This window comes from Neolamprologus multifasciatus, chromosome 20 (genome assembly GCF_963576455.1).
Source record: "Neolamprologus multifasciatus chromosome 20, fNeoMul1.2, whole genome shotgun sequence".
Lineage (NCBI taxonomy): Eukaryota > Metazoa > Chordata > Actinopteri > Cichliformes > Cichlidae > Neolamprologus > Neolamprologus multifasciatus.
Window position 1 is genome coordinate 33,586,764 of NC_140458.1, and position 24,026 is coordinate 33,610,789.

The window sequence follows — 24,026 nt, forward strand, 5'->3', positions numbered from 1 at the left end:
GAGGAATTGTCCTTTATTATTTCACATCAAGCTAAACATATGGTTCTATAGCACACTTAGGCCAGAGATGCATATAATACATTGACAGAAGGGATATTAAACTATAATTACAAATCAACTAATCAAAACTCAATTAAAAAGATAAATTAGAAACCAATAAACTTCAGTAGATCATACTGTGTATGAGGTACAGTAATGCAAACCAGTGTGCCTGTTTTTGCTGTACTAATAATTTCCCAACTGGGAGCTTCAGTAATAGGATGCGAGCAGGAATTCACTGACAGATAATGATGCACACAAGGCCCTGAAGCCACGACGCATCTGGATTCTGCCACACTGAACCACATTATCATCAGCTTTAGTGGTTTAGGGCGTTCTCCTGTGATTTTTCTGAGAGTCCCTTTAAAACTCTGATAAATGCCTCCTTTTCTGTTTCTCTCTTTGCATGAAAAGAGTGTTACGTCAAATTGTGCTGCAGAAAAAACAACAACAAAAAAACCCACACATGGTGCTGGGTTCAGTCAGAAAATGTAAAAATAAAATTAATACAAATGCAAGCACTAGTTAACAATGGGTGAAATTTCTTAGTTGACCTTTCCGTCTGTTATTTTCAGAAAGCTGTAAAGTTGGGAGAAACACGATCTCCCACACAAAGAGAGAAAAGGCACAGAGCGGGCCGCTGCTCAGATGTGACTATACAAAGTCCAAAATCAACAATCATACATTAAATTCATCCAGATTTAAATACCAATAAATAATTAGTGCCAAAACAATAGCAACAGCAGCTGTATAGACAGAGTAGTCCTCATTAACTTAGCTTATTCTGAGATCACATCATAAATTATGCTTGAAGGAAAAACAATTAGAAATATTAACACACAATAAGCTGAAATGCTTTTGACAGCCAGTGCAAAATGGGAAAAGTTCTTATTTTATTAAGACATTCAAAGCTGCACTGATGTGCAATTTGCTGAAAGGATTTGCTGAGATGACTTTAGGTCATCAGGAGTGCTTCAAGCATCAGTTTTCTTTAAACTGCAGCTTTGCCCATCTCGAGTTTTTACATCTAGTAAATAAACCAAGTTTAAACTTCGTCCTGGTAGATGTGTAATGTTTAAATACTAATTCGGCAGATGCGGTGCACAGCAATGACAAAGAGGTGTTGTGATAGTGCCACTGGTGTAATAGCAGACGGCCCAGGATGGTGACGTACTCTAAACTTGGTGTTAAGGTCGGCCTTAAGGTTTAACTTAACAACTTGTGGCGGTCAAAGACCGTTTTGCGCTGCTCCTGGACCTGCTTTTTCCAGCGCTGCTGTGCTCCCTCAACCCGCTCCAGCACCGTGTTTCCTCTGGCCTGGCTGCTGCTCTCTGCCTGCGGACGCATCTCCTGAACACAAACCAGAGACTGTTTGAAATCAAGAACTTTAAACTCCACAGAAACCAAATAAATACACTGGAGTGTGCTTGGATGCTGTCTTTTTTGAATGGTTACCTCAGAGTCTTCCTCATTGTGCAGCGGCTGGGTGTACGGGTCATGCTTGCGGATAAGAGGATCAACCAGTAGCAGGAAGAGCATGTAGAGCAGCAAGGCGCCCACGACTGACAGGTAAATGATGATGGTCACCTGTGATATTTAGCAAGAGCAACTCAATGAATCCAACATATAAGCTTTGCAAACTATTCTTACTACTCTTTTCTTTAAAACAAACAAAAACCCCCAAAACAAAACAATAAACTAGAAAGGCTTTGCAAGATTTTCAACAGCTCATCTTATATGAAACAATCACAATGAAGCCGCTTTGCTTGGGAATAAAAGCTGAGGAAGATATGTCGTCATACCCAAGAGAAAGTCAGTTGTACCTTAATTGTGTTGCTGCTTCGTTCTTCATACTTGCACTCACAAAGCAGACAGTAGGCTTCCACATCATGGCCAGGAACAGGCATGGGCTCCACTACATGCAGGCAGTTACTGTGAAAAACATGAAAACGTTTGTCATTTCTACTGAGCTGAGAGGAAGAAAACCCCTAAAAACACCAGCAGTGAAAGAGCCTTTTCTTTAAAAATCCATGAAAGTCTAAATAAAAATATTTTTCTTACCAATCTTTCTGGGAGAAATTTCTGTTATAGATGTGACCGGTGATGTTTCTGTAGGGCGGGCAGATGCATTTGCAGCGGACATCCTCAAAGCTCTGCAAGAATTAAGGAACTTTTGTGAAAGTGGCCCAGATTCAGCCCATCTGTCCCCTGAGACGTCTCTCTGTTATTAACACAAGCAGTTATACAAACAAACACTCTGACATATACTCCAGTTATTCTAAGTCAAATGGCACAAACACACAGATGAGGACAAAATTATAAGATCCTCTATGAAAACTTTATCTTTTGGAGCATTTAAGTGCTGTTTAACAGTGCGAGAAGTTTAAAAACAGCTTTTCTCTTTGGATGCTTACATAATTTTAATTTGGGCACCGAAACAAAATTATTTCACATTAGCCAAAAACTACCAGAGCCAAAATTATTAGCCTACGATACTATACTTTTGCAGTTTCCAACGAGTCTCACACACACCTCCTGAGTGATCCCAGGACAATTTCTCAAATGCCTCCAAATTCGATGGTCTTTTGGAGGCAGCTCTTCACAGGAGTGACGCATGTTTTGGGTGATTATCGTGTTGAAAAATAAAGCATAACCCAGACCCAGTTTTGCTGCTGACTGTTTGATGTTTTCTTTCAAACACTTCACATATCCATCTTGTATGACACCTTCTACCTTAATGAGATTCCCAGTGAGTTGTACACCTTTTCCCTTTTGTCTCACCTGACCAAAGGACTCAGTTTCTATGCACACTCATTCTCCAGGTTGACCTTGGCATACTTCAGTCTGCTTTGAAGGCGTCTCTTCTGCAGAACTGGAGTTTGTCTTAGTCTGCAACCTCGCAGTGTATTCCTAACTCTAGTTGATTGTCTTCTTTAAGACTACAATTCCCAACTTGGCTAAGAAATTCACGAGTGTCCTGGCAGTGGTTCAGGGGTATTTAGACACATCTCTCACGAGTTTTCTTTCCAGAGTCTTTGAAATCTTTCAGAGGGATAATAATATTTACTCTAATAATGTTTTTCTGTGCGCAAATAAAACTGATTTATACCCTCTAAAGAATTTTTTTTATGTTGTTTAGTTAAAAAAACATTCTGACAAAAAACTTTAATCAAGATAATCATTATTTAGATAAACTAATGTAAGACTAACATAAACAGGTATTGTTTAAGTAGATGTAATTGCATAATTGTGCTGACAATATCGCCCTTGAACTATTATTTTACATTTCGTTATTTAACTATACAATCTTTACATTTCACTGACTAAAACTGAGCAGTTTACTGAACATCTTCCCATAAACAAAGCGATACTTGACATTTTATCCACAAACGCAGATCCGCTGTGTACCAGCAGGTCTTTTACCTTAGCTCGAGCAAAAACGACAACATCCAGCAGAAACACGGTCACCACTGCGGCTGCAGCAAACATCCAGGATCTTCCCCAACCACACGACATTTCCCCAAAGGCAAAACAACTGGCACGACGACTGAAGGATCAGCAGCAAGGCTCTGTCAAAATATAGCAGTTAGCTAGCACTGCAAGGCAGGAAATCCACGACGCGAAATGTCGTAAAAACTGAAGAAACAAAGCTCGCAACGCAGTAACTTCCGCCGTGAGAGTGAGGAAAACGTCTGTTTCTGTTTTATATTCAGGTTGAAAGTGTGCTCTCACTTTGTTTAGAGCAAAGATCGCCAAATTAATTTTGTCCTTCCTTATTCCGGACTCGTCACACACGAAGAAAACAATCCGACAGCAAACATGCAGAGACGGCGCCACCTTCTGGACAAAATAAGAAGTACACTAAATAAATGCATATTTATCAAGCAGGTTACATTATAATCACTTACTGTCCCTCTTTATGTGGGACTGCACAGCATTTTTACCCCCCCACATACAAACGCACACATATCTTTAGACAGTGTCTCACATTTTGACTGGTTCTGCAGGACATTTTCTAAAGTCTGGCTTTTACTAGTTGCAAATGAAGGGAAGACTTTTTTTTATTATAATCAGAAAAAGGAAAAAAGGTCAGCCTGTCTGATGTCATACCCATCAAAGAAAGTTACTAAAAAAGTCACAAGCTTTGCACATTTTATTGAATATGATGGAAGCTACCAGAAAGAAAAAGAAGATGCAGCATATTTTGGAGAAACAGAGGGTTTTGTGTGTTTTTTTTGTTTGTTTGGTTTTGTTTTAGTTTGGTTAGTTCTGCCCCCACACAGCGAGAAGGACCTGGGTTTGAATCCAGTCTGGAGCCTTTTTGAGTGGCCTTTGCGAGGCGATCTGTCCGGGTACTTAATAGAGGTGGGAATCACCATACATCCCACGATACGATATTATCACAATACTTAACGCACGATACGATATTATTGCAATTTTTTTTTTAAATATTTTGCGATATTCAGATTCTGTACATAAAGGTAAATGTTATCAATATTCATTTTATCTAATATCAAAGTCTCACACTCAGTCTTTCTCTCATTTCAGTTTTATTGTTGACAAACTGAACGGTTTGTATCACAGTCTAGTCCAACTTAACTGAATCAACCATCTGGTACAATTATAGCTATTCTGAACTATGCAGTTTATGAAAACTATGCAGCCCCTTCAGCAACTGAAGAATTTGAAAGTAAATTAAAACAAAATATAATTTTACATTAAATAAAAAAGTTTTAAACTTAATTAAAATAAAACATGTCTTAAATTAAAATAAGTAAACTGTCATGTTTATTGCTGCCAAAAAAAAAAAGTTAAACACATTTGGACAGCGAAGGAATGTCAGGATTCTTGCTCAGAAAAAGGAACTGAAGTCAGAGCAGGTTCCAGTCCACAAAATCTTTTTTTGTAACAAAATATCGATTTCTGCTGTCCCTGTATCGATACATTATTAGCAAACAAAATATCACAATACTACACAGTATCGATTTTTTCCCCTACCCCTAGTACTTAAGCTTCCACTCACAGTCCAAAGACATGCACGGAGTTAGGTTCACTGGTAATTCTAACCTGCCTGTAGGTATTAATGCTTTTCTGTCTCTGTGTGCTGCACACTGGCAACTAAGGTGTACAAGGTGTACTCTGCCACTTGCCCTATGACAGATGGGAAAGGCTCCAGCTCCCCTCCGAGCGGAGGAAAGTATGGTGTGAAGTGACACGGTATATGTGTGGCCAAACTATGCACACTGAAACCCCAAAACCTTTACCAGATAGAAAAGCAGCTGAAGTAAAAGTGAAATGAAAGAGAATATAGGAGTATATAAAGACTATTGCATTAGACCATAACAACAAACTTAGTCCTCCCTCATTATCTTATTTACCTAGCAAGAGAGATGAAATAACAATCCAGTCACTTGCACAATTTACTGTATTTTTGAGGTTTTGATCCCAGCATCGTTCTTGCATCCCATAGACAACATTTCCCCACATTCAGTTTGTTAGGATCTGGTCAGCATACCTGCACTCTTTTATTAATTTAATCAAGCCATCACTTTTCTGTGAATTATTGCACATTTTAGTGCTCAGTGCTAATTGCTTTCCATATTTTACATTTACAGTAGTGAGTGGAATTGTGAAGCTACAACGCTTGGACCAAAGGTTTGTTTTCAACAGTTTCAACAACATTTTTTAAACATTTTTATCAGCATTAAACGAGCATCAAAGCCTCTCATCCACCTTTACTGTTGTCTTATCAGACATTAGTGATGTGATTAAAGTGTGTCATAGCTGAAGCTGTACATATACAGACCTCAGATTTCCAGAACTGCAGATTAAAGAATAAACAATTCAACTATGAAATGTTTACATTTTGACCCCCTACAACATTAAAATAATGCTTAAATATTAATGTGTCTAAAAATTAGATGTATCAATGATGCATAATTCCAAATAGCAATCATATGTATAATATACATGAAGCGACCTTTATTAATGTTTTTCTTTTAATGACCAGAATAATCAAGGATACTTTATATTGTTTCAACACTGCTCGTGAGTCAAATCCGGTTTCCATTTTGGAATTTGAAATATGAGTCTTAGCTTCTTGACCCAATCAATACCCCTATTTCCTGGTAATCCTGCTTTCACATCTCTCTGTATAGTAAGCTACTCATACCTTTAATAAGCCACAGAAATCAATGACTCACAAATTCAGCCTGAACCTCTTGAGCTTTCGGTCATATAGATCAATCGAGACCGTGGTTGTTTCTCTAATAAGCTACGATATCAGCGTGAACAACAGAGCGCCGTCTGTGTGTAAACACTGTCGTTCGTGTGACCTGTGATTCAACCACTTAAATCAGCTGCAATGCTGCCAAGAACTTATTCTATATATAGTATGGAGAGTCGGAGTGCTGGGATTTCAGTTTCACAAAGGATGTGAACTCGGTCAGTTTATGTCTGCCTACAAGGTTGTTGTTGAGCTATTTGTACGCCTAAAAATATGAGTGATGGGAGACTTAATCATGTGAAACAAATACGCAGACCACAGAAGAAATCCCTGAAATCTATATTTGTACTCGTTTTTTCATGCTGTACAAATTACTTATTTTCAACGTCTTGATGCATTCTCAATCATCCAGGAAAATAATTGTGGGAGAAACGTTTCGTCACTCATCCAAGTGACTTCTTCAGTCTCAGCTGACTGCAGGTTTCAATCTTATAAACAGCACATTTGCATAATGACTGAAACCAGCCCACTGAAGGAACAATGGGCTGTGAGGTCAGTTCCTTAATCATAATTATGCAAATTCTCATGACCACTGATCAAAGACCACTGATCAATGGCCATGAGTACCATTCACAGAGTTGGGGAATGGCTGCAATCACAGCATGTAAGATGGCGAAAGATGTACCCTTAGGCCCCCTCCTCGATTCAGAGATGGTCTTTCCCTTTTCACGTAAATGGCCTCCTTGACTCCACGCTCAAACCAGCGTTCCTCCCTGTCCAGGATGTTACATCCTCATCATTGAAAGAGTGTCCACTGGCCTGTAGGTGTAAATAGACTGCAGAGTCCTGGCCTGACGAGGTAGCTCTTCTGTGTTGCGCCAGAGGTTGTTTGGTTTCCCCGATGTATAAATCCTGGCAATCCTCCTGGCACTTAACAGCGTACACTATGTTACTCTGTTTGTGTCGGGGGGCCCGATCCTTGGGGTGGACCAAAACGCCACGTCCAGATGAACAAAATCAACTTTTGGATACTTATTTTCAAATTCTTCCTTTAGAAAACAACACATTAAAAAAGATTTCCACTCTTTTACTGAAATATGCCAACCACGATGCTGCTTTCTTGGGTGGGAGTTAACAGGTGATATTTCACGGGCATTTATGTTTGTCAGAAATGTAAATCTTGCTGTTTTATTTTTATTTACAGTGAGCAGGTTTAGTTTTATGCAAAGACAAGAACTGGTCAGATTATGTGGAGAAAACCTTTCACCCAGACGATATTATGCTGTCAATGACCTTTTGCTGTTGATATACTCGGCAAGGTAGTTCTGAATGCTTTAAGTGTGTTTTGGTTTTTAATTGATTCCTCAACTGATTACTTCATGAACTCACGCATGTACGTCTTCATTCGTGTAATGATCTCCGTCATAATTGGACTCATAAACGCTTTAGATGGTGATTTGTGCGAGCTCTCTATAATATATTTCATTCTCTCGCTTCTGTCATTGTAAGCCACTTAGTTCTCATCTTCTCTGATGCATGGCTGCCCTTTAATCCCCGGGCCAATTACAGCATAAATGACACTGACCAGAGCCTAGTGCCAGCTCTCATTATCAGTCCAGACTTTTTAAGAAAAAGAAAGGAAAAGATTCAGTTCTTCTTTGAGCAGACTTGGTAAAACAAAATATTCATTTAGGAAAGAAAAATGAATCTAGTTGTTTATGTAAAGTGGTTTATTACCAGCGCTGTAATTGATGCGGACAGATACAAATATTTTGACAAAGTCTTTAGCCAGTGAACTGCGAACGCAGCCTGACTATAAAACAGCAAAGAGAAGTGATCCATAATGGAAAGACTGCAGAGAAATTCAACTCATAAACAACATCAGAGGGTGTCAAGTTCTCTTACTTGTCAAGGTACCTGAAAGTATCGACTGAATCACATTATTCAAAGCATTCATTTTCCAGGGACCTGAAAGCATCAGGCACTTTGCCCACTAGGAGATGCTATAAGGCCCAAGGCAAAGCAAACTCGACCAGCAGACGTTAGTCAAAGCAGACTTGGATCTGGAGCAATTTAGATACGATATAGAGGATATAAAACAAAACAAGAGAAAATATATTGTGAAATTCAAAGATAGAGCTACATAAAACCAATTAATTATTAGCTAAACAGCTGCAGCAGCACTGTAGATAAATACCTACCTTATATGACTCGCCTATAGGATGCTACAGGTTTTTGTCCTTAATCTAGCATTTTCAATACACCCCTCAACCTTTCAGTATGTTTCTTTTTGACCTTTATCACATCATCTGCAGTGTCTTTTTGCCCTCTTCTGTATCATGCTTTTGGAGAGAACACTGTTTGAATAACAAGACTATCTCTGAAGCGATATCTCTCCTCTTCCTCTCCGCTGAGGCGATGCATTGTGGGCAGTAGGACTATTCTAATGGACACACGTGGTAATTACAGTAGTGGGAGGTAGCAGACAGTGGTGATCCAGGGACGGCGCAAAACTATAAATCACAACTCCTGGTTCCGCCCTCCTGAGCGTAGCCGATCACAGTCAACCAAAAAGCAATTCTGCCAACATGTGTTTGCACATTTGTCTTCATCAGCCACTGGCTTGTTTTGGGCTCCTGGAATTGAATTTTTCTTTCCCATGGTAATCAAACAAAGACTACTTCTTAGGTGTTTCACTCAAAGTCCCCTGCATTAGGTCTAAATATTGACCACATGTGAAATATACTTGTCATTTTTTGTGTTTAGTTTGATCCTGTTGAAGTTACAGGAAAAAAAATATCAAAGAATTATTAAATTACAAGATTTTTTTTTTAATAAAAAAAGCTCTGTGTGATCTTCAGTCAGAGATAGACGATAAAAATTGCCTGTTATCAGTTTCAGTGATGTTGCTTTTTTGGAGGTAGCGTGAGATGCTCGCTAGAGAAATGTAACCAAAAGAGGTGTCAATAGCAAAGGTGTTACAGCGGTAAGCAGTGATGGTGACTCAGAGTACAGTGTGTGTCCTGCTCTGCTTTATCTGTACGGACAGCTGCCTGTCAGCCAGCTGAGCCCATGCAGGGGGAAAGGTGTCTGCTGAGGAGCTGGTGTCAGCAAGGTGAGAGCCGAGCCCGGCTACGCTGAGCTGAGCTGAAATGGATGCAGAGGAGGGAGTGTCTCCTGCCTCTGAGGGACACCGATTTTCAGCGAGGAAACAGAGACTGCTGGAGCAGGAAACTCAGCCAGACAGAACATGAAAACCAAGAGCGGCCATGACACATGATGGACACGAACGGAGGAAGGGAAGCCGTCCCCACGCTCACCCGCCCACCGCTCGCCATTCCTCTCCTTCAGCAGCGCTGCACCCCTGCAGAAAAGAGAAACATGGCGATGACGCTTGAATTGCAGTGGCTCTCGGTTGAACTCTGCCCCCGTGTAATGTGTTGTCTTTGATGTTGCACGAGATGTTAGAGAGACGCAGGGGAAACTTCAAAGAGAGCTTCGTAGGCCAATTGCAGAATTGGTCAAAAAAGATAAATAAAACAGCAAGCTGCCAGAAATCCACACGCATCTTTCAAGGGAGACCAGGGGTCAGGCAAGAAGACAGCTGAAAACAATAGCAAGAAATGAAAGGTGACATGGATTGAAAGGTAGATAAATAGCTGCGGGGGAGGAAGGAAGTTTGTTGTTGGTATATAAGGATGCGATTTAGGTTGGAGTCTTGGAAAAACAGCCTGCTGGTTTAACAAATACAGGCAGGCCGGTCAATAAACTGTCAGCTATTAACGTCTACTTTAAGTGACAAGGCCCCCCCAGACTGATTTATAGAGCCAGCGATGCATAGAATCCGTACAGATAAAAAATGTTAGGCACCTGGCCGATCAAGTCAGCGAGCAAAACACAACACACACGTCAGTCAGCAGAAAGCACAGATATAGATATCGATGTGGATCTTCTTTCAGAGTAAGCGCTCTCAAAACAGAAGGAGGAAGTCACCGAGAGCCTTTTTTCCCGACAAAGCGATTCCATGATCAGAAAACTTTGTCGGCTCCTTCGGAAGGAGACTCCATTCCTCCCAAAGGGTAGGGACAGAGGTTTCTGTGTGATAAGTTTTCCCTAATGAGGTGATACCGACATTGCCACACCCTTACTCCATCTCCCCGTGTCAGTCTGTGATCTACCTTCCCCAGCTGCAGGCCACATCTGGAGGCATGATAGATTTCATCCACAGGGGCCTCCTTCGCCAAATGTCACTGTGAGTCATCTTCCTTTGTTTCGGCATTTGTTGCAATCTGACCTGGCAGCTCAGTGGTGCGCCACGACTGCCACTGACACTTTCACATACACAAACAAAACTATTCTCGAGACATGAACGATATAAAGTAAAAATGTCTTCACAGGCGGTGCGGTTGAGTAACACTTAACTATACTTGTTCGGTGCTTTCTGCCCGGAACAAATCAGACGTAAACCCTGTGATGTAGAAACAAACTTGTCATCTCACAGCTTCAGAAATCAATAGAGCCCCACACTCTACCACTAATCTCAACACACATGGAGCAAGCTCTGGGTGACTCGTCCAGAGACGGCGGCAGGAGCAGAGAGAGAGGAGTAAAGGGATAAGGTAAGATGGAGGAAGGTGACAGTAAGGAAAATGAGACATGAGCTAAGTAGTTACATTTAAAGCTATTTATGTTAAGTGTCTACACATTGTTGAGCACTTAGTTTTATTTAATTTGCCTCAAATTGTATTAGCATAGACTGATTTGGTTTTAGATTTCTCCTTTCACACCAGTGCATTGGAAGCATATGAGGTTTATTATGACATTAACAATTACAGAAATGCTTCTCATGTGACCCACAAAAGTCACTGTTGAAGAAGAAACATTTCATGATATTGTGAAGCCTTTGACAGCGAGTTCTGCAGCTATAATCTAAAGATAGATTTACATAAACTAGGGGAAAAAATCGATACTGTGTAGTATCGTGATATTTTGCTAATAATGTATCGATACAGGGACAGCAGAAATTGATATTTTGTTACAAAAAAGGGGTTTTTTTTCTGAGCAAGAATCCTGACATTCCTTCACTGTCCAAATGTGTTTAACTTGTTTATGGCAGCAATAAACATGACAGTTTACTTATTTTAATTTAAGACATGTTTTATTTTAATTAAGTTTAAAACTTTTTTATTTAATGTAAAATTATATTTTGTTTTAATTTACTTTCAAATTCTTCAGTTGCTGAAGGGGCTGCATAGTTTTCATAAACTGCATAGTTCAGAATAGCTATAATTGTACCAGATGGTTGCGTTCAGTTAAGTTGGACTAGACTGTAATACAAACCGTTCAGTTTGTCAACAATAAAACTGAAATGAGAGAAAGACTGAGTGTGAGACTTTGATATTAGATCAAATGAATATTGATAAAGTTTACCTTTATGTACAGAATCTGAATATCGCAAAATATTTTTAAAAATTGCAATAATATCGTATCGTGCGGTAAGTATTGTGATAATATCGTATTGTGGGATGTATGGTGATTCCCACCTCTAACATAAACTGTGTTTTAGTTTTACTTTTCAGTGCCTTACTACATACAAAAATAAAATCCATTCATCTTGACTGTTGGAAATGCAGGATGGTGTAAGGTCAGTGCAGGAAATGACAGAAATCAATTAAATATTTCAAAAATAGGAAAGTAATGTAATGCAGCGGTCTCCAACCTTTTTTGCGCCACGGACCGGTTTATGCCCGACAATATTTTCACGGACCGGCCTTTAAGGTGTCGCGGATAAATACAACAAAATAAAAGTAGTACCGGTACCGAAAAAAAGAAAACACGTGAAAAGACCCAGGAAAACCGAGTAAACGATAAAAACGATAACAAAATAACACTGAAAACCGATAAAAACCCTGAAAACTATACATTTCACACCTGAGCCTCAACTCTCGCGGCCCGGTACCAAACGACTCACGGACCGGTACCGGTCCGAGGCCCGGGGGTTGGGGACCGCTGATGTAATGTACAAATCCAATGTTTGATCAGCGTGATCTAGATTTGGAGCTCGATGTAGCTTTTAAAAGCCAAATAGACGCCTGGAGTCTCAACCTGAAATGTCTGCAGTTAAGTTACAAACGCTGATCTGAAAATGTGGAGAAGCTCTAAACAATATAAATAAAAACAGAATGCAAGGATTCACAAATCTCACAAACCCATAGAAAACATATCAAATGTTTAAACTGAGAAAACATACCATTTTAAGAATGATATGACAAAGAAGACCCGCACTGTTGAGCAGCTAGAATCCTAATCAGGCAGGAATGGGGCAAAGGTACCCTGTCAAAATCCAGCAGCTGCTCTCATCAGCTCCCAGATGTTTATGGGCTGTTGTTAAAAGAAAAGGGGATGCTACACAGTGGCAAACACGACCCGTCCCAACTTTTTTGAGATACGTTACTGCCGTCAAATTCAAAATGAGCTAAAATCTTTCATGAAATAGTAAAATGAACTTAATATGCTTAAAAAAAATTCTGTTTAGCAAGCACTAAAGTACACTTACAGATGAAACTTCTTTCAAACTTCTTTCATTCTCATGTGCAGAATTGATTGAGTGCGACTTAATTTGCAGTCAGGGCAGTAAAGGGCTCTACATCCAAAATTTCCTTAATATTAAGCATAAAGTGATTGTCTTTAGTGTTTTTCTTTAACTCCCTGAGTTAGCCCACCCTATTTAACAGCCTCTGTCATATCTCATTCCCTTTCTGGTCTTTATAGACTTCATCGCAGGCCTTCTTTTAATAGAGGAGTAGAGAGGCTGTTTACCAGACGTGAGGAAAACAGAAAACAGGGATGGTGAAAAGACAAGGGAAACGGGGTAAGCGAGAGGTGGAGGTTTATAGAGTGAGAGCGAAACTGCAAAAGAAAAGGGAAAAGACAGAGAAGCAGGAGGAGGTGGGGTTAGAGGGAGACGCTCCACTGCCTGGCTGACAAACACAGGGTCCCTCCAGAGTCAGGCAGATGAGAAGGAGAGGAGGAGAAAGGGAGAGGGGTGAGAGAAAAGGAGGGGAGTTTGATGTGGGCAGTCAAGCCCACCACCCACCAGCAGCCTTCCTCTCATTCTCCACAGCTCCACCCCCCCGCCCCCACTCCAGCAGAAAATCTATGCCTGCTCTCTTAGTATTCCTCCCATCTCTTGCGAAGGCTCGGCGGAGGGGAGAGCAGACAAGTGGACTACTAGTGAGGCCCTGGCCAGCCGTGTGTGATGCTATCTGGGAGCTTTTTTCCCTCCTTCCCTTTTAGGATGGGGTGTTTGCTCAGGGCTGACAGGACAGACAGAGCACCCAGCCACTTGAAAACCTCCACCAGGGACCTGAACTGGACACATCCTATCTGTACACCCCATTTTCCTCCCCTCCTGCAGAAAACCTGTAGATCAATGGGGTCAACTGTGCAGGTTGTCTATTCTCTGACTGAATCAGAGCGCACAGATGAACCAGGGACGGTGTGGCGGACAAGCAACATAATTAAGATCTCTTCATGAAGAAGGCTGCAATGAAGATGCTCAACATTTATTCGAGATGTTCACTTAGATGTAACCTGTGCCTGTTAATATCAGCTCTCATTGATTTCAGGGAATACAGGAGCACTGCTTGCATGTGCATCCCCGTTACTCTTCATCTAACACCAAGTTAGTGCAAACCTATTACTGCTACCTGTCAGTTCTTTGGTTTATGCCCAAGCAGCCTACATAGAAAATGTCATCCTGCTTCAGCTGTTGGCACTTCTGCAGGTAACCAATGTTAGCAGGATAGCATGCTAAGCTAAAATGGTGAACATAATCAGATCTGCTTTGCAGTCATCATGAACTCTGTCATCATGAGCATTTTAGAATGCTAATAATGTATGAACAGCATAGCATGAAATGACGTACTGGCTCCTTTGAAAAGATTAGAAACAAATCCAGATGGAACAGATGGAGCTAAAAATGAGAGTTTCCACAATCATCAAAATGTTGATGCAATGTTTGTATTTGAGCAGGAAAAAAAGAAAAGGCAGAGAAGTTGCAGACATGTGTTGTATCCTAATTTTGAGTAGCTATTGTACGTATATCAAGTAAACCTTTGCTTTATGTGTGTACCACACTGTTATTACATAATGTGGCTCGCAATAAAAGCATAAAATTGCTAAAATCACATAGTGTGTTGGTGCTGTTTGCTTCAAAGTGCTGCTAGCATGACTGTAGACTACACAAATGCAAACACAGTTAGCTGTTTTCTGATTTCTTAGTTTTTTGCACATTTGTCACACTTAAATGTTTCAGATTTTCAAACACATTTTATCATCAAGTACAAAAGGAAAACAGTACAAAAATGATCATTTCATTTGTTCAGGGAAAAAAGTTGCAAAGCAGTCCCCGACCACCACACTGCCACCTCCATGTCTGACTGCTGGTATGATCCTCAGTCAGTGTTGGGAAGGTTACTTTTAAAATGTATTCCATTACAGATTACAGATTACATGCCCCAAAATGTATTCTGTAACGTATTCCGTTACGTTACTCAATGAGAGTAACGTATTCTGAATACTTTGGATTACTTAATATATTATCATGCTGTTTACAACTACATGAATGTACTATTGCTGTGATTTATTACTGTTACTGAAGGTCCGCGGCTCTGAACCGTAGTAAAGGGACCTCTGACTAATACGGTGGGTTCGTGTCGGGCTCGTAGCCGAAAACTAGCTTTACTTTGTTGTCTGGGTCAACTTTGTTAGCCAGAGACAGAGAGAGGCGTTGAAAGGCTGCTCCAACGGAACTTATTGTTTTTGGAGGAAAACACGAACACGGTGTACAGTCGAGTCTTAATAGCTTACTTACAGCTGGGCTCGTCAGGCTCTCTTCTTGGCTGCAGTGGTTATTATTATATTTACATGCTTCCAGCTCCCGTTTCTGCTCGATGACAGCTCGTACTTTTCCTTTTTCTCCCTCCTCGCTCACAGACACATAACGTGTATGGCAGTCCATTCTCTCTGCAGCACGGACTACACTGCCCATGATGCTACATTCTTTAGAGCTATACCGGTAGCATTCTGCCTATTAGCTTAGCACAACAACAACAGGCGCTCTTTCACCCAGGAAACGCGCAGAGAGAGAGCGGCACCCTGTAACCATGGCAACCATAACGCTGCCACCTGGAACAACAGAACGTAGCTGTCAAACAAAACCCAAACAGTCCTGACCCGCCACAATATGAAACAGGGAAGTGTAATCCATTTATTTCAACAAAGTGACTGTATTCTAAATACCACCTTTTTAAACGGTAACTGTAACGGAATACAGTTACTCATATTTTGTATTTTAAATACGTAACGGCGGTACATGTATTCCGTTACTCCCCAACACTGTCCTCAGTTTATGAAATGCTGTGTTCGTTTTACGCCAGATGCAGCGGGATGCAAACCTGCAAAAAGTTCAGATTTCTTTAGATGTTGTTCTGGGTTCTTTTGTGACATCCTGGAGAAGTCATCAATGTGTTCTTGGAGTAATTTTTAATTGGGTGGCGACTCCTGGGAAAGTTCACCACTGTTCCAAGTTTTCTCCATTTGTGGATGATGGCCCTCACCATCATTCTCTGCAGTTCAAAGCCCTAAAAATGGCTTTGTAACCTTTTTCAAAGTGATAGGGCAGATGTTCCTGCTTGATGTGTTGCTTTTTGAGATCTTATAGCCTACTTCATTTTGTCACATGTATTTTTTTTAATCTGTATTTAAACTAGTTATCATTAAAACAACGCGCATGGGCGTAGCTAGAGAAGGTGAACTAAGTTTTTCAAAAAAAAGTGCTTAATTCACAATTTAGGGTGATTACATTTTCACACAGGGATACATTTGGATGGCTTTTCCCCCCTTAATAAATGAAATCATTCAAAAAATGCATTTTGTATTTACTCGTGTTATCTTGGGCTAATTGACCTGATTGGCTACCTCCCTGGACTTTTTTAGGGGGGAGGTAACAATGTTTAAAACAATAACAATAATAATATTTATATTTATAACAAGGTGCAATAATAATTAATGTGCAATAATAACAGTGTGCAATACAAATAAACTTATTCTTCTTTTCTATTACTAAGTTATTATACTGTGTTGTGTTGTTTGTGTTGCGTTGTAATGTTCAATTCAATTCAATTCAATTTTATTTATATAGCGCCAAATCACAACAAATGTCGCCTCAAGGCGCTTCATAGATACAGAGAAAAGCCCAACAATCATATGACCCCCTATGAGCAGCACTTTGGCGACAGTGGGAAGGAAAAACTCCCTTTTAACAGGAAGAAACCTCCGGCAGAACCAGGCTCAGGGAGGGGCGGCCATCTGCTGCGACCGGTTGGGGTGAGAGAGGGAAGACAGGATAAAAGACATGCTGTGGAAGAGAGACAGAGATTAATAACAGATACGATTCAATGCAGAGAGGTCTATTAACACATAGTGAGTGAGAAAGGTGACTGGAAAGGAAAAACTCAATGCATCATGGGAATCCCCCGGCAGCCTACATCTATTGCAGCATAACTAAGGGAGGATTCAGGGTCACCTGGTCCAGCCCTAACTATATGATGTGTCATATCGTGTCGTGTTGTGTTATATGTAGTGCCGACGTAGGACAGTTTTCCAATTTCATTGTACTACTGTACTATGTATGACTGTGCAATGACAATAAAGAGTTATCTTATCTTATTAAAATATGCAAAATCCTAAGAAATCAGAAGGGCGCAAATACTTTTTCACAGCACTACACATGTCTACAGAATATTTAAAAGAGGGTTGACAAGTGGACTCGTTTCTTATGTTATGCAAATCGGAACTTTTTAACTCTTTACATGCAGTGATATTTTTGGGGTGTCTTGAAAATGTTAATCCAGGTTTACATGAAAAAAAGACAGACTTAAATGATCCTGAGGGGATTTGAGGGAAACTGAAGGCAGAACCTTCTCTTTTCTTTACCTTTCAGTAATTACCAAGCAAATTAGTGGCAAACAAAGTGTGTATGTTTCAGAGTGTGTGTTTTGAGAAATGCGACGGAGCGTATGTGCACTGTCGGACTTGTATTGTATGTTTATTTTGCCTTTAAGTGCATTTACGCACAGTTAGCCATGGTCCTCTGACAAAAATAACATGGCTATCGATCACCTGTGTAGCTATAATCTCCATTGCCACTGCTGGACCATGACTGCTTAACCACAAACACACAAAGCTTTGTTGTTCTTAATATCCCCCTCCAAAGTAGCCAGATCCTCTGTCACCTTGAGCCTGGTGCGTCATGCTTGTGTGATTGCGCTAAAGGTCACAGCTTGTAGCTACTGTCATTAGCTGTCACTCTTCTGCACTCCCTCCTGTTTCCCGCTTCTCTCCTCCTTCGAATCGCTCTCTGTCACGCATTTCTTTCTCTGGCTCTGGAACACGGATCAAAGTGCCATCCTTAGTTGGACCTTGAAGGTTGAGGAAAGTGAGAAGCGACCCAGATGCACAATGGGTGTGCTTTGTGTGTTTGTGCATGATGTGCAGTGAAGCTGATGAGGGTAGCTCCGCCGGGAGCACAGTATCTTAAGTAAGTAAGTGTTAGACGGTTATGCCTATTGCAATTACACTTGTATTTGAGTCTATTGCTATTTGAGGATTCACTGCCTGAGGGGGGAGGAGGAGAAAATATGTGTTTTTCAGCACTTCAGTGACTAATCAAGGTCTAATATTTGAGACTGCAGAGAGATGATTGCATTTTTTTTTTCATGGACACGTAACACATGCAACTCAGCATATTGTTTGGAAATCTGGAGAAAATTGTGACGACACAAGTAGTAAAGAATACTGGTGGATTCCAGCTCACAGAGCAGGACCACGTGTGCTTAATTGAAACATGTTTGAGCGAGAGGAGAGAAAGAAAGAGGAGAATTAGTAAAGAGACAGCAAACACAGATGTGGCGTTTTATCTGTTGGGGAGGTGAGGGGTAATCACTGCAAACTTTAATCAGTTCAGATCAATTATTCATGGTCAGGGGCCTATCGAGCTGATTTCTAAAATGCCCCTTCTCTCTCGCTCGCTCTCACTTTTTCTGACAGCCCTGTATGAATAATTCAGACTGCATTTACACAAAGAACTCCATCTCTGATACCTGATCAGTCAGTTAGAAACATTATGCAACTGGGAATGTCAATTAGAAATGGGAAAATGGGTCTCCTGGTATGTTCACAATAAAAAGAAAAACAAAACCACTCAAGGAGAAGCACAAATATAGCGAACGCCGTGAAAGGTCTTGAAGAACTCCAAACTTCACTATTCACTGAGAGAGAAGTTCTCAGCCTTAAAGGGTTCAGCCAAAGTCAAGATTGTCCCTACGCTGTGTCCACTCGTCATCCATGAGTTTGTCTGTTCACTAAGTGGACCCCACACAGCTTGGGCTGCGTCAGACCAGCTGTTGAAGCTCTGATCGTTTCCTTTGCGCCTCCTCTTGTTCTCTCAAAAAGACTTCTTGCAGCTCCCAGTGTTTGTTCAGATTGATTTGGCTGCCTAATCGTTGTTACCCCATCTTTTGCCATTTTTTTCTTTTTTAAAGGCTGTCACATTTGTTTGGATTTTTTTGGAGTCTGATTAAATTCCTCACTACTGGGTGAGCTCTAGTGGGCAGGCTATATGCAAAAGTCCCTACCAGCCTTTGAGCTCTCCTTCCCCTGGTCTTATTTTGCCATCGAACTCCATTCTCTGCCTTCGAAGAGAGAATAACTGGTTTATGCCCGACAATATTTTCACGGACCGGCCTTTAAGGTGTCGCGGATAAATACAACAAAATAAAACTAGTGCTAGTACCGAAAAAAAGAAGATTTATTCATAACACACGTGAAAAGACCAAGGAAAACCGAGTAAACGATAAAAACAATAACAAAATAACGCTGAAAACCGATAAAAACCCTGAAAACTATACATTTCACACCTGAGCCTCAACTCTCGCAGCCCGGTACCAAACGACTCACGGACCGGTACCGGTCCGAGGCCCGGGGCTTGGGGACCGCTGTCTTATGGTCTTTCATACCCATCATTGTGTATTGAAAACTACATTTAAAAGCTTCTCTAATGCAGTTTCTTAACTGTGAAATTAAACAATATGGTCTAGAGTATTACTTCAATTGTAATTGTGAAAATCCACAAGAATTTTGGTCTTTTTGATCTTATGTGATGATCAGCTGGACGTCATGATGGTGTGGTGGTTAGCACTGTGGCCTCACATGTGTGCACGTTTTCTCCGAGTTTCTCCGGTTTCCTCCCACAGTTTCAAGACATGCATGTTAGCTTAATCTGTGCTTCTAAACTGTAGGCATAAATTTGACTATCTAACTGTTTCTGTGTGTTAACTGTGCAACAGACTGGTGACCTGTCCAGGCTGTACTCCGCCTCTCTAACCGTGACCACTCAGAAAGGCTCCAGCCCCACTGCAACCCTGAGCTTTATATGATCATCAGTTAGATTTCCTAAACTGTAACTTAATAATAGATTAAAAAATCTACAGGTGCAGGTGTGAGTCCTGAGTCAGGGACACCAATTTCACAAACAAGCTTTTGTTTTTGACAAGTGACTGATCCATCAAAACAAAATCAAACACCAGTTGATAACACACTACATGGAAATTTGAGGGAAAGAGATATTTATATATATCATGTCATGGCTGAGATATTTCAGCCTAAACTAGTGCACCAACTAACCCACCATACTAATGGAAATTGCCACCTGCAGCCATGCTGCTATGCGTAAAAAACATGCCCACGCCTGAGAAAACCTTGCAGTTGTCATGCCGCCTTTCTTCAGGACTTTTGAGGACGTGCCCTTAAAGTTGGTCTGAAAACTCACTAGTACAAGGACAGACAAGCTAGTAGGATAAGCGTTCAATAGCGGAAGGGTGGTCAGGGAGAGAAAGGCAGATAAATAGACACTGTAGAAATGAGAAAGTGTAATTCTTGCTTGGCACAGTTTGTCATACCGTACCTGACAGCCACCAGCCATAAGTCACCAAATAATCACTCTCAATAATTCAGAGGGATCTCTCCTGTCCTCCCTTCCCCTGTGCCTGCCCTTGTAAAGCATTCCCATGACATGAGGTCAAACCACATGGCCACACAGACATTTTAAGCTGCCTGCAAATGCAGAACGTTTAACTTGACTGACTGTATTTCAACAGGGCAAGACAACAGATTTGGGGGGTGGGGAGGGGTTTATGAAAAAGCAGGAAATGTTGTTCATGCCTCCCAGCAGTCCTGCATCTCAGCAACTGGACTAATAGGCTATCACAGTTGACATCTCCATGGGAACGTCCCACCGTATCACATTCCACCGCTGCTTCCTTTCACACCAACGATATCTTCCCGTGAAAGCATTAAGAGTTGACGATGTTTTGCTTTCCTTTGTCTTGCATTTCCAAATGTGTACTGTTATAAACACATGGACCAACGCACAGTTTGACAGTGGACAACAACAAAGACATGCTTATGGAAGGAAATGTTGCATACAGTCCACACGAAGCTATTAAGCTTTTACGGCTGAAAAGATAATTAAATAAAGGTTGTAAAGGGTATAAATAAGAAATAAATGGAGTGGGTAAATATATAATTTCCCTGACAGCAGGTATTTTGAGTGACTGGACAGTCTATTCATCCTCGTCACAGTGCTGTCACAGTTGTGCTGCAGTGGAGTGATGACCACCGTCGTCAGACCGAGCGCTGTCTGTCTCCCTCTGAATGATAGAAATGTAGAATGTGTCCGTACAGACGGATCAATTTCTTTCAACATGTCCTCTATTCCTCTGTTCTTTCTTCTGTCATACTTTGAAAATCACTGTAATCTCTCCTCTCCTGAAGTAAAAGATTTGTGTGTGTTTTTGTGTGTGTGTGTTTGGTTTTCTTTGACCATCTGAATCTCAATCCACACCTATACACCAGTAAGGTTTTCGCTCTGACACCTGTCCCCGCTGTGTGTCACTTCACGACCTTTTCTCTTTGTGTGCGTCCATCATCTCTTTTGTCTGCGACCGCTGGCTCGGGTGATCATGTGTGCGGCGTGTGTTTATTTCACAGTGTAGCACAGGAGGGGATCGCCTCCGACTTGGGGATGCTCTGAAAATGTCATTGTTTGGTTGCGCTCCGCTTTATGACACAGTTTATACAGCGCCAATGATTTTTCTTCCCCAGTGTGGCCCTTTTGCTTTGTCTGCCTGGAATCGTGAACGGTAAATAAGTGGTAATGGGAGTGAATGGGAGGGGAAGTCAGCCAACGTCTTTCTGTCATCACTTTAGAAGGTTGCGACCCTAAAGCACGCCGGCACAGAGCTGTTAAATTATTCAGCCTGTGTCTCAAGCCCCGATCTCTGGAGAAGACGGGGCTGTGATTGCTGGGAGCTGACTGACTGACATTTGCACATGAAAATCGCCTCTGTTTCCCCCAAACACCGGTTCTGCTCAAAGAAAACAGTAGAGGGACCTTGGTTCTGGAGGGTGTAGCGCTGAGCAGCGGAGGGCTGGTTTGGTTGCGGTGTAATTAGAAGAACAGTGCTGCACAGCAGAGGAGGCACTGCTTTTAAAATCTGCTGCAGTGAACAATCAGACCGATTTCACACGTCTGTAACTCTTGGAGAAACAAAGTAGGAGAAAAGTTCTAATATGTGGTAAAATTGGACTTCAGTGTAAATGAATATCCTAAAAGTGTCAATATAATGAGCGTAACCTTACCCTGAAAATTGGAATGGCAGAGCAAGACCTAGGGGACCGGCTGACTCATAAATCATCTTTCTTTGTGGGGTCAAGGGCCATTTGAATGAGACATGAGCAGAAATGTGATTTTTAGTTATGAGGATATTTTCGCACCTATAATGCAATAATACTTTGTGCATATCTCCAGCATACATATTGATTAAATGCCAGCATTTGTGTAAATAGAAATTTCAGATGGCCGGGATTAATGCTAGAAAGAATCAATGTTTTCCAAAAGGCCATTGCACGCTATCTCACCGAATGGTTGAACGTCCATATAATGATGCATTACACTGTACACGGTTTGGATGTGTTGCAAGTCCAGCAACGTGCATCATAACTGCTCACTAATTGCAAATCGAGGTTTGTTTTATTGCAATTTATTATAATCTTCAGTAAATTGTTACTAAAACAGTCCACACAATCCAAGTTGTTAACTGTTATTTGGCCAATTAAAACCGGAGAGCTTTTGATTAATCGCACTCAATCCAGAGTGCAGTTAAAGTGAGTGGAGAGAGTGAGAACATCCCTCTGTATGCTGGACCATGTCTCTGAGTTGATGGCGAATGGAGCTGGTGTAGAGGGTGGGAGGAGGCGGAGGTGGAGAGGTGCAAGGGATAACTGGCCCTGTTGGGAGGGAGGCTGGAGGAGAACACAAATAAAGAGAGGGAGGGTATTCGGAAGGGAGAAGGAGAGGGTGGAGCATCGGACAGATGACAAATTGTGATTAATAAATGTGGTTCGGGACGGCAGTGTGGAGGGTTGTTATTAATAGAGAGAATTAGAGTGGCTGTGCAACTCAATCTGCACACTGTCACTCTGCATCAGGCCCCATAATCAGAGCCTAATGAAACAGCAGAGCACCAGGATGTAGACACATCCACACTCATCCACGCTAAGCTTATAAGCCTACTCTTTCAATACAGTACAACACACACTCCCAGGTAAGAAATAAAGTAAATAAGGCTTTCCGGATAGTTAGCCAAAAAATAAACAGACATCATATATGTTTTTTGCATTGCGCTTTTCTTTTACTCCAACTGGAACCACATTTTCAACAGACAGACTAAATTAAAGCGTCCCTTTTATATTACTGATCTATGTTGCTTTTGATTTAAAGACAAGACTTGTCTCACTATACATTTTTTTTTTCATCTGTACAATTTAACACTTGTCCCGGACCACCTTTATGACCTCTAAAGTGATCCACTAGAGTACAACCTACATAGCAAAGAACAGGACCTTGATAGCTGAATAGCTGTCAGTGTTAACTATGGAAGATGTGCACGGTGGTTCCCCAGGGAGTAATAGTCCTCCTACAGCTATGCACCTCTTGGGGACATTATGCCATCATCCATGAGAGAACTGATGCTCAGTATGAGATGTTTGCACAAAACGTATCACGTGTCGTATGCAACGTATCTATTCCTGGTTGATCCCTAGTCTGCGAGCGTTTTTGTAAATGTGAAACTATTTGACGATTGCTATGGATCGCTGCGCTGAAGAATTAGTGTGTCTTTAAGAAACTATGCCGACAAAAGAGCAACAGCAGAAGAGAAACATAACGTGAGTAATGTGGCCATAAATACGTTTCTGCCTCGCTCTTACTTATTTACACAGAGGAGTCGAGAGAAAAACTGGTGCCCGGATTATGCAGGCGTGTGCACAAAAGACAGAGATTTATTCTTGGTGTATCATAATATAGGAAATTAATTATTAAACAAACTAATAACTCAAAAAGCCCAGTACCTATTCTCCTATGGCCCTTTTGCTGCTGGTGTCAGTCAATTCTGTGTGAGTCAGAACAGGTAACATGATAAAGCAATTGCACTGAATAAAAAGAAGACACACCTCATCAACATAATGCATAATATTGAAATTTTAGGTGAGCGCGAATAGTCAGAGGAATGAATCAAGAGGAGAATAGGGAGAGAGGGAACAGACAGCTGAAAGACATGCACATATTTCAATATTAATC

The 24,026-nt window shown here is 41.1% G+C and overlaps 1 protein-coding gene across 1 annotated transcript; it reads right to left on the minus strand.

Annotated features, from left to right (window-relative positions):
* tmem9 (transmembrane protein 9) lies at nt 1-3,869 on the minus strand. The gene is made up of 5 exons (XM_085146899.1): nt 3,463-3,869; nt 2,101-2,192; nt 1,863-1,971; nt 1,495-1,626; nt 1-1,389 (listed from the first exon to the last, which is right to left on the minus strand). Exons 1-5 carry the CDS (start codon nt 3,553-3,555, stop codon nt 1,246-1,248), a joined length of 570 nt encoding a protein of 189 aa, XP_085003025.1. The 5' UTR covers nt 3,556-3,869; the 3' UTR covers nt 1-1,245.
* Between the last annotated feature and the right edge of the window lie 20,157 nt (nt 3,870-24,026).

Bases quoted from the DNA above. Each gene is read 5' to 3' on its own strand.
- tmem9 (XM_085146899.1), bottom strand. From the start codon at position 3,555: ATGTCGTGTGGTTGGGGAAGATCCTGGATGTTTGCTGCAGCCGCAGTG. The intron at 2,193-3,462 runs GTAAAAGACCTG...TAATTCTTGCAG, and splicing joins TCGTTTTTGCTCGAGCTAAG to AGCTTTGAGGATGTCCGCTG. The intron at 1,972-2,100 runs GTAAGAAAAATA...TGTTTTTCACAG, and splicing joins AATTTCTCCCAGAAAGATTG to TAACTGCCTGCATGTAGTGG.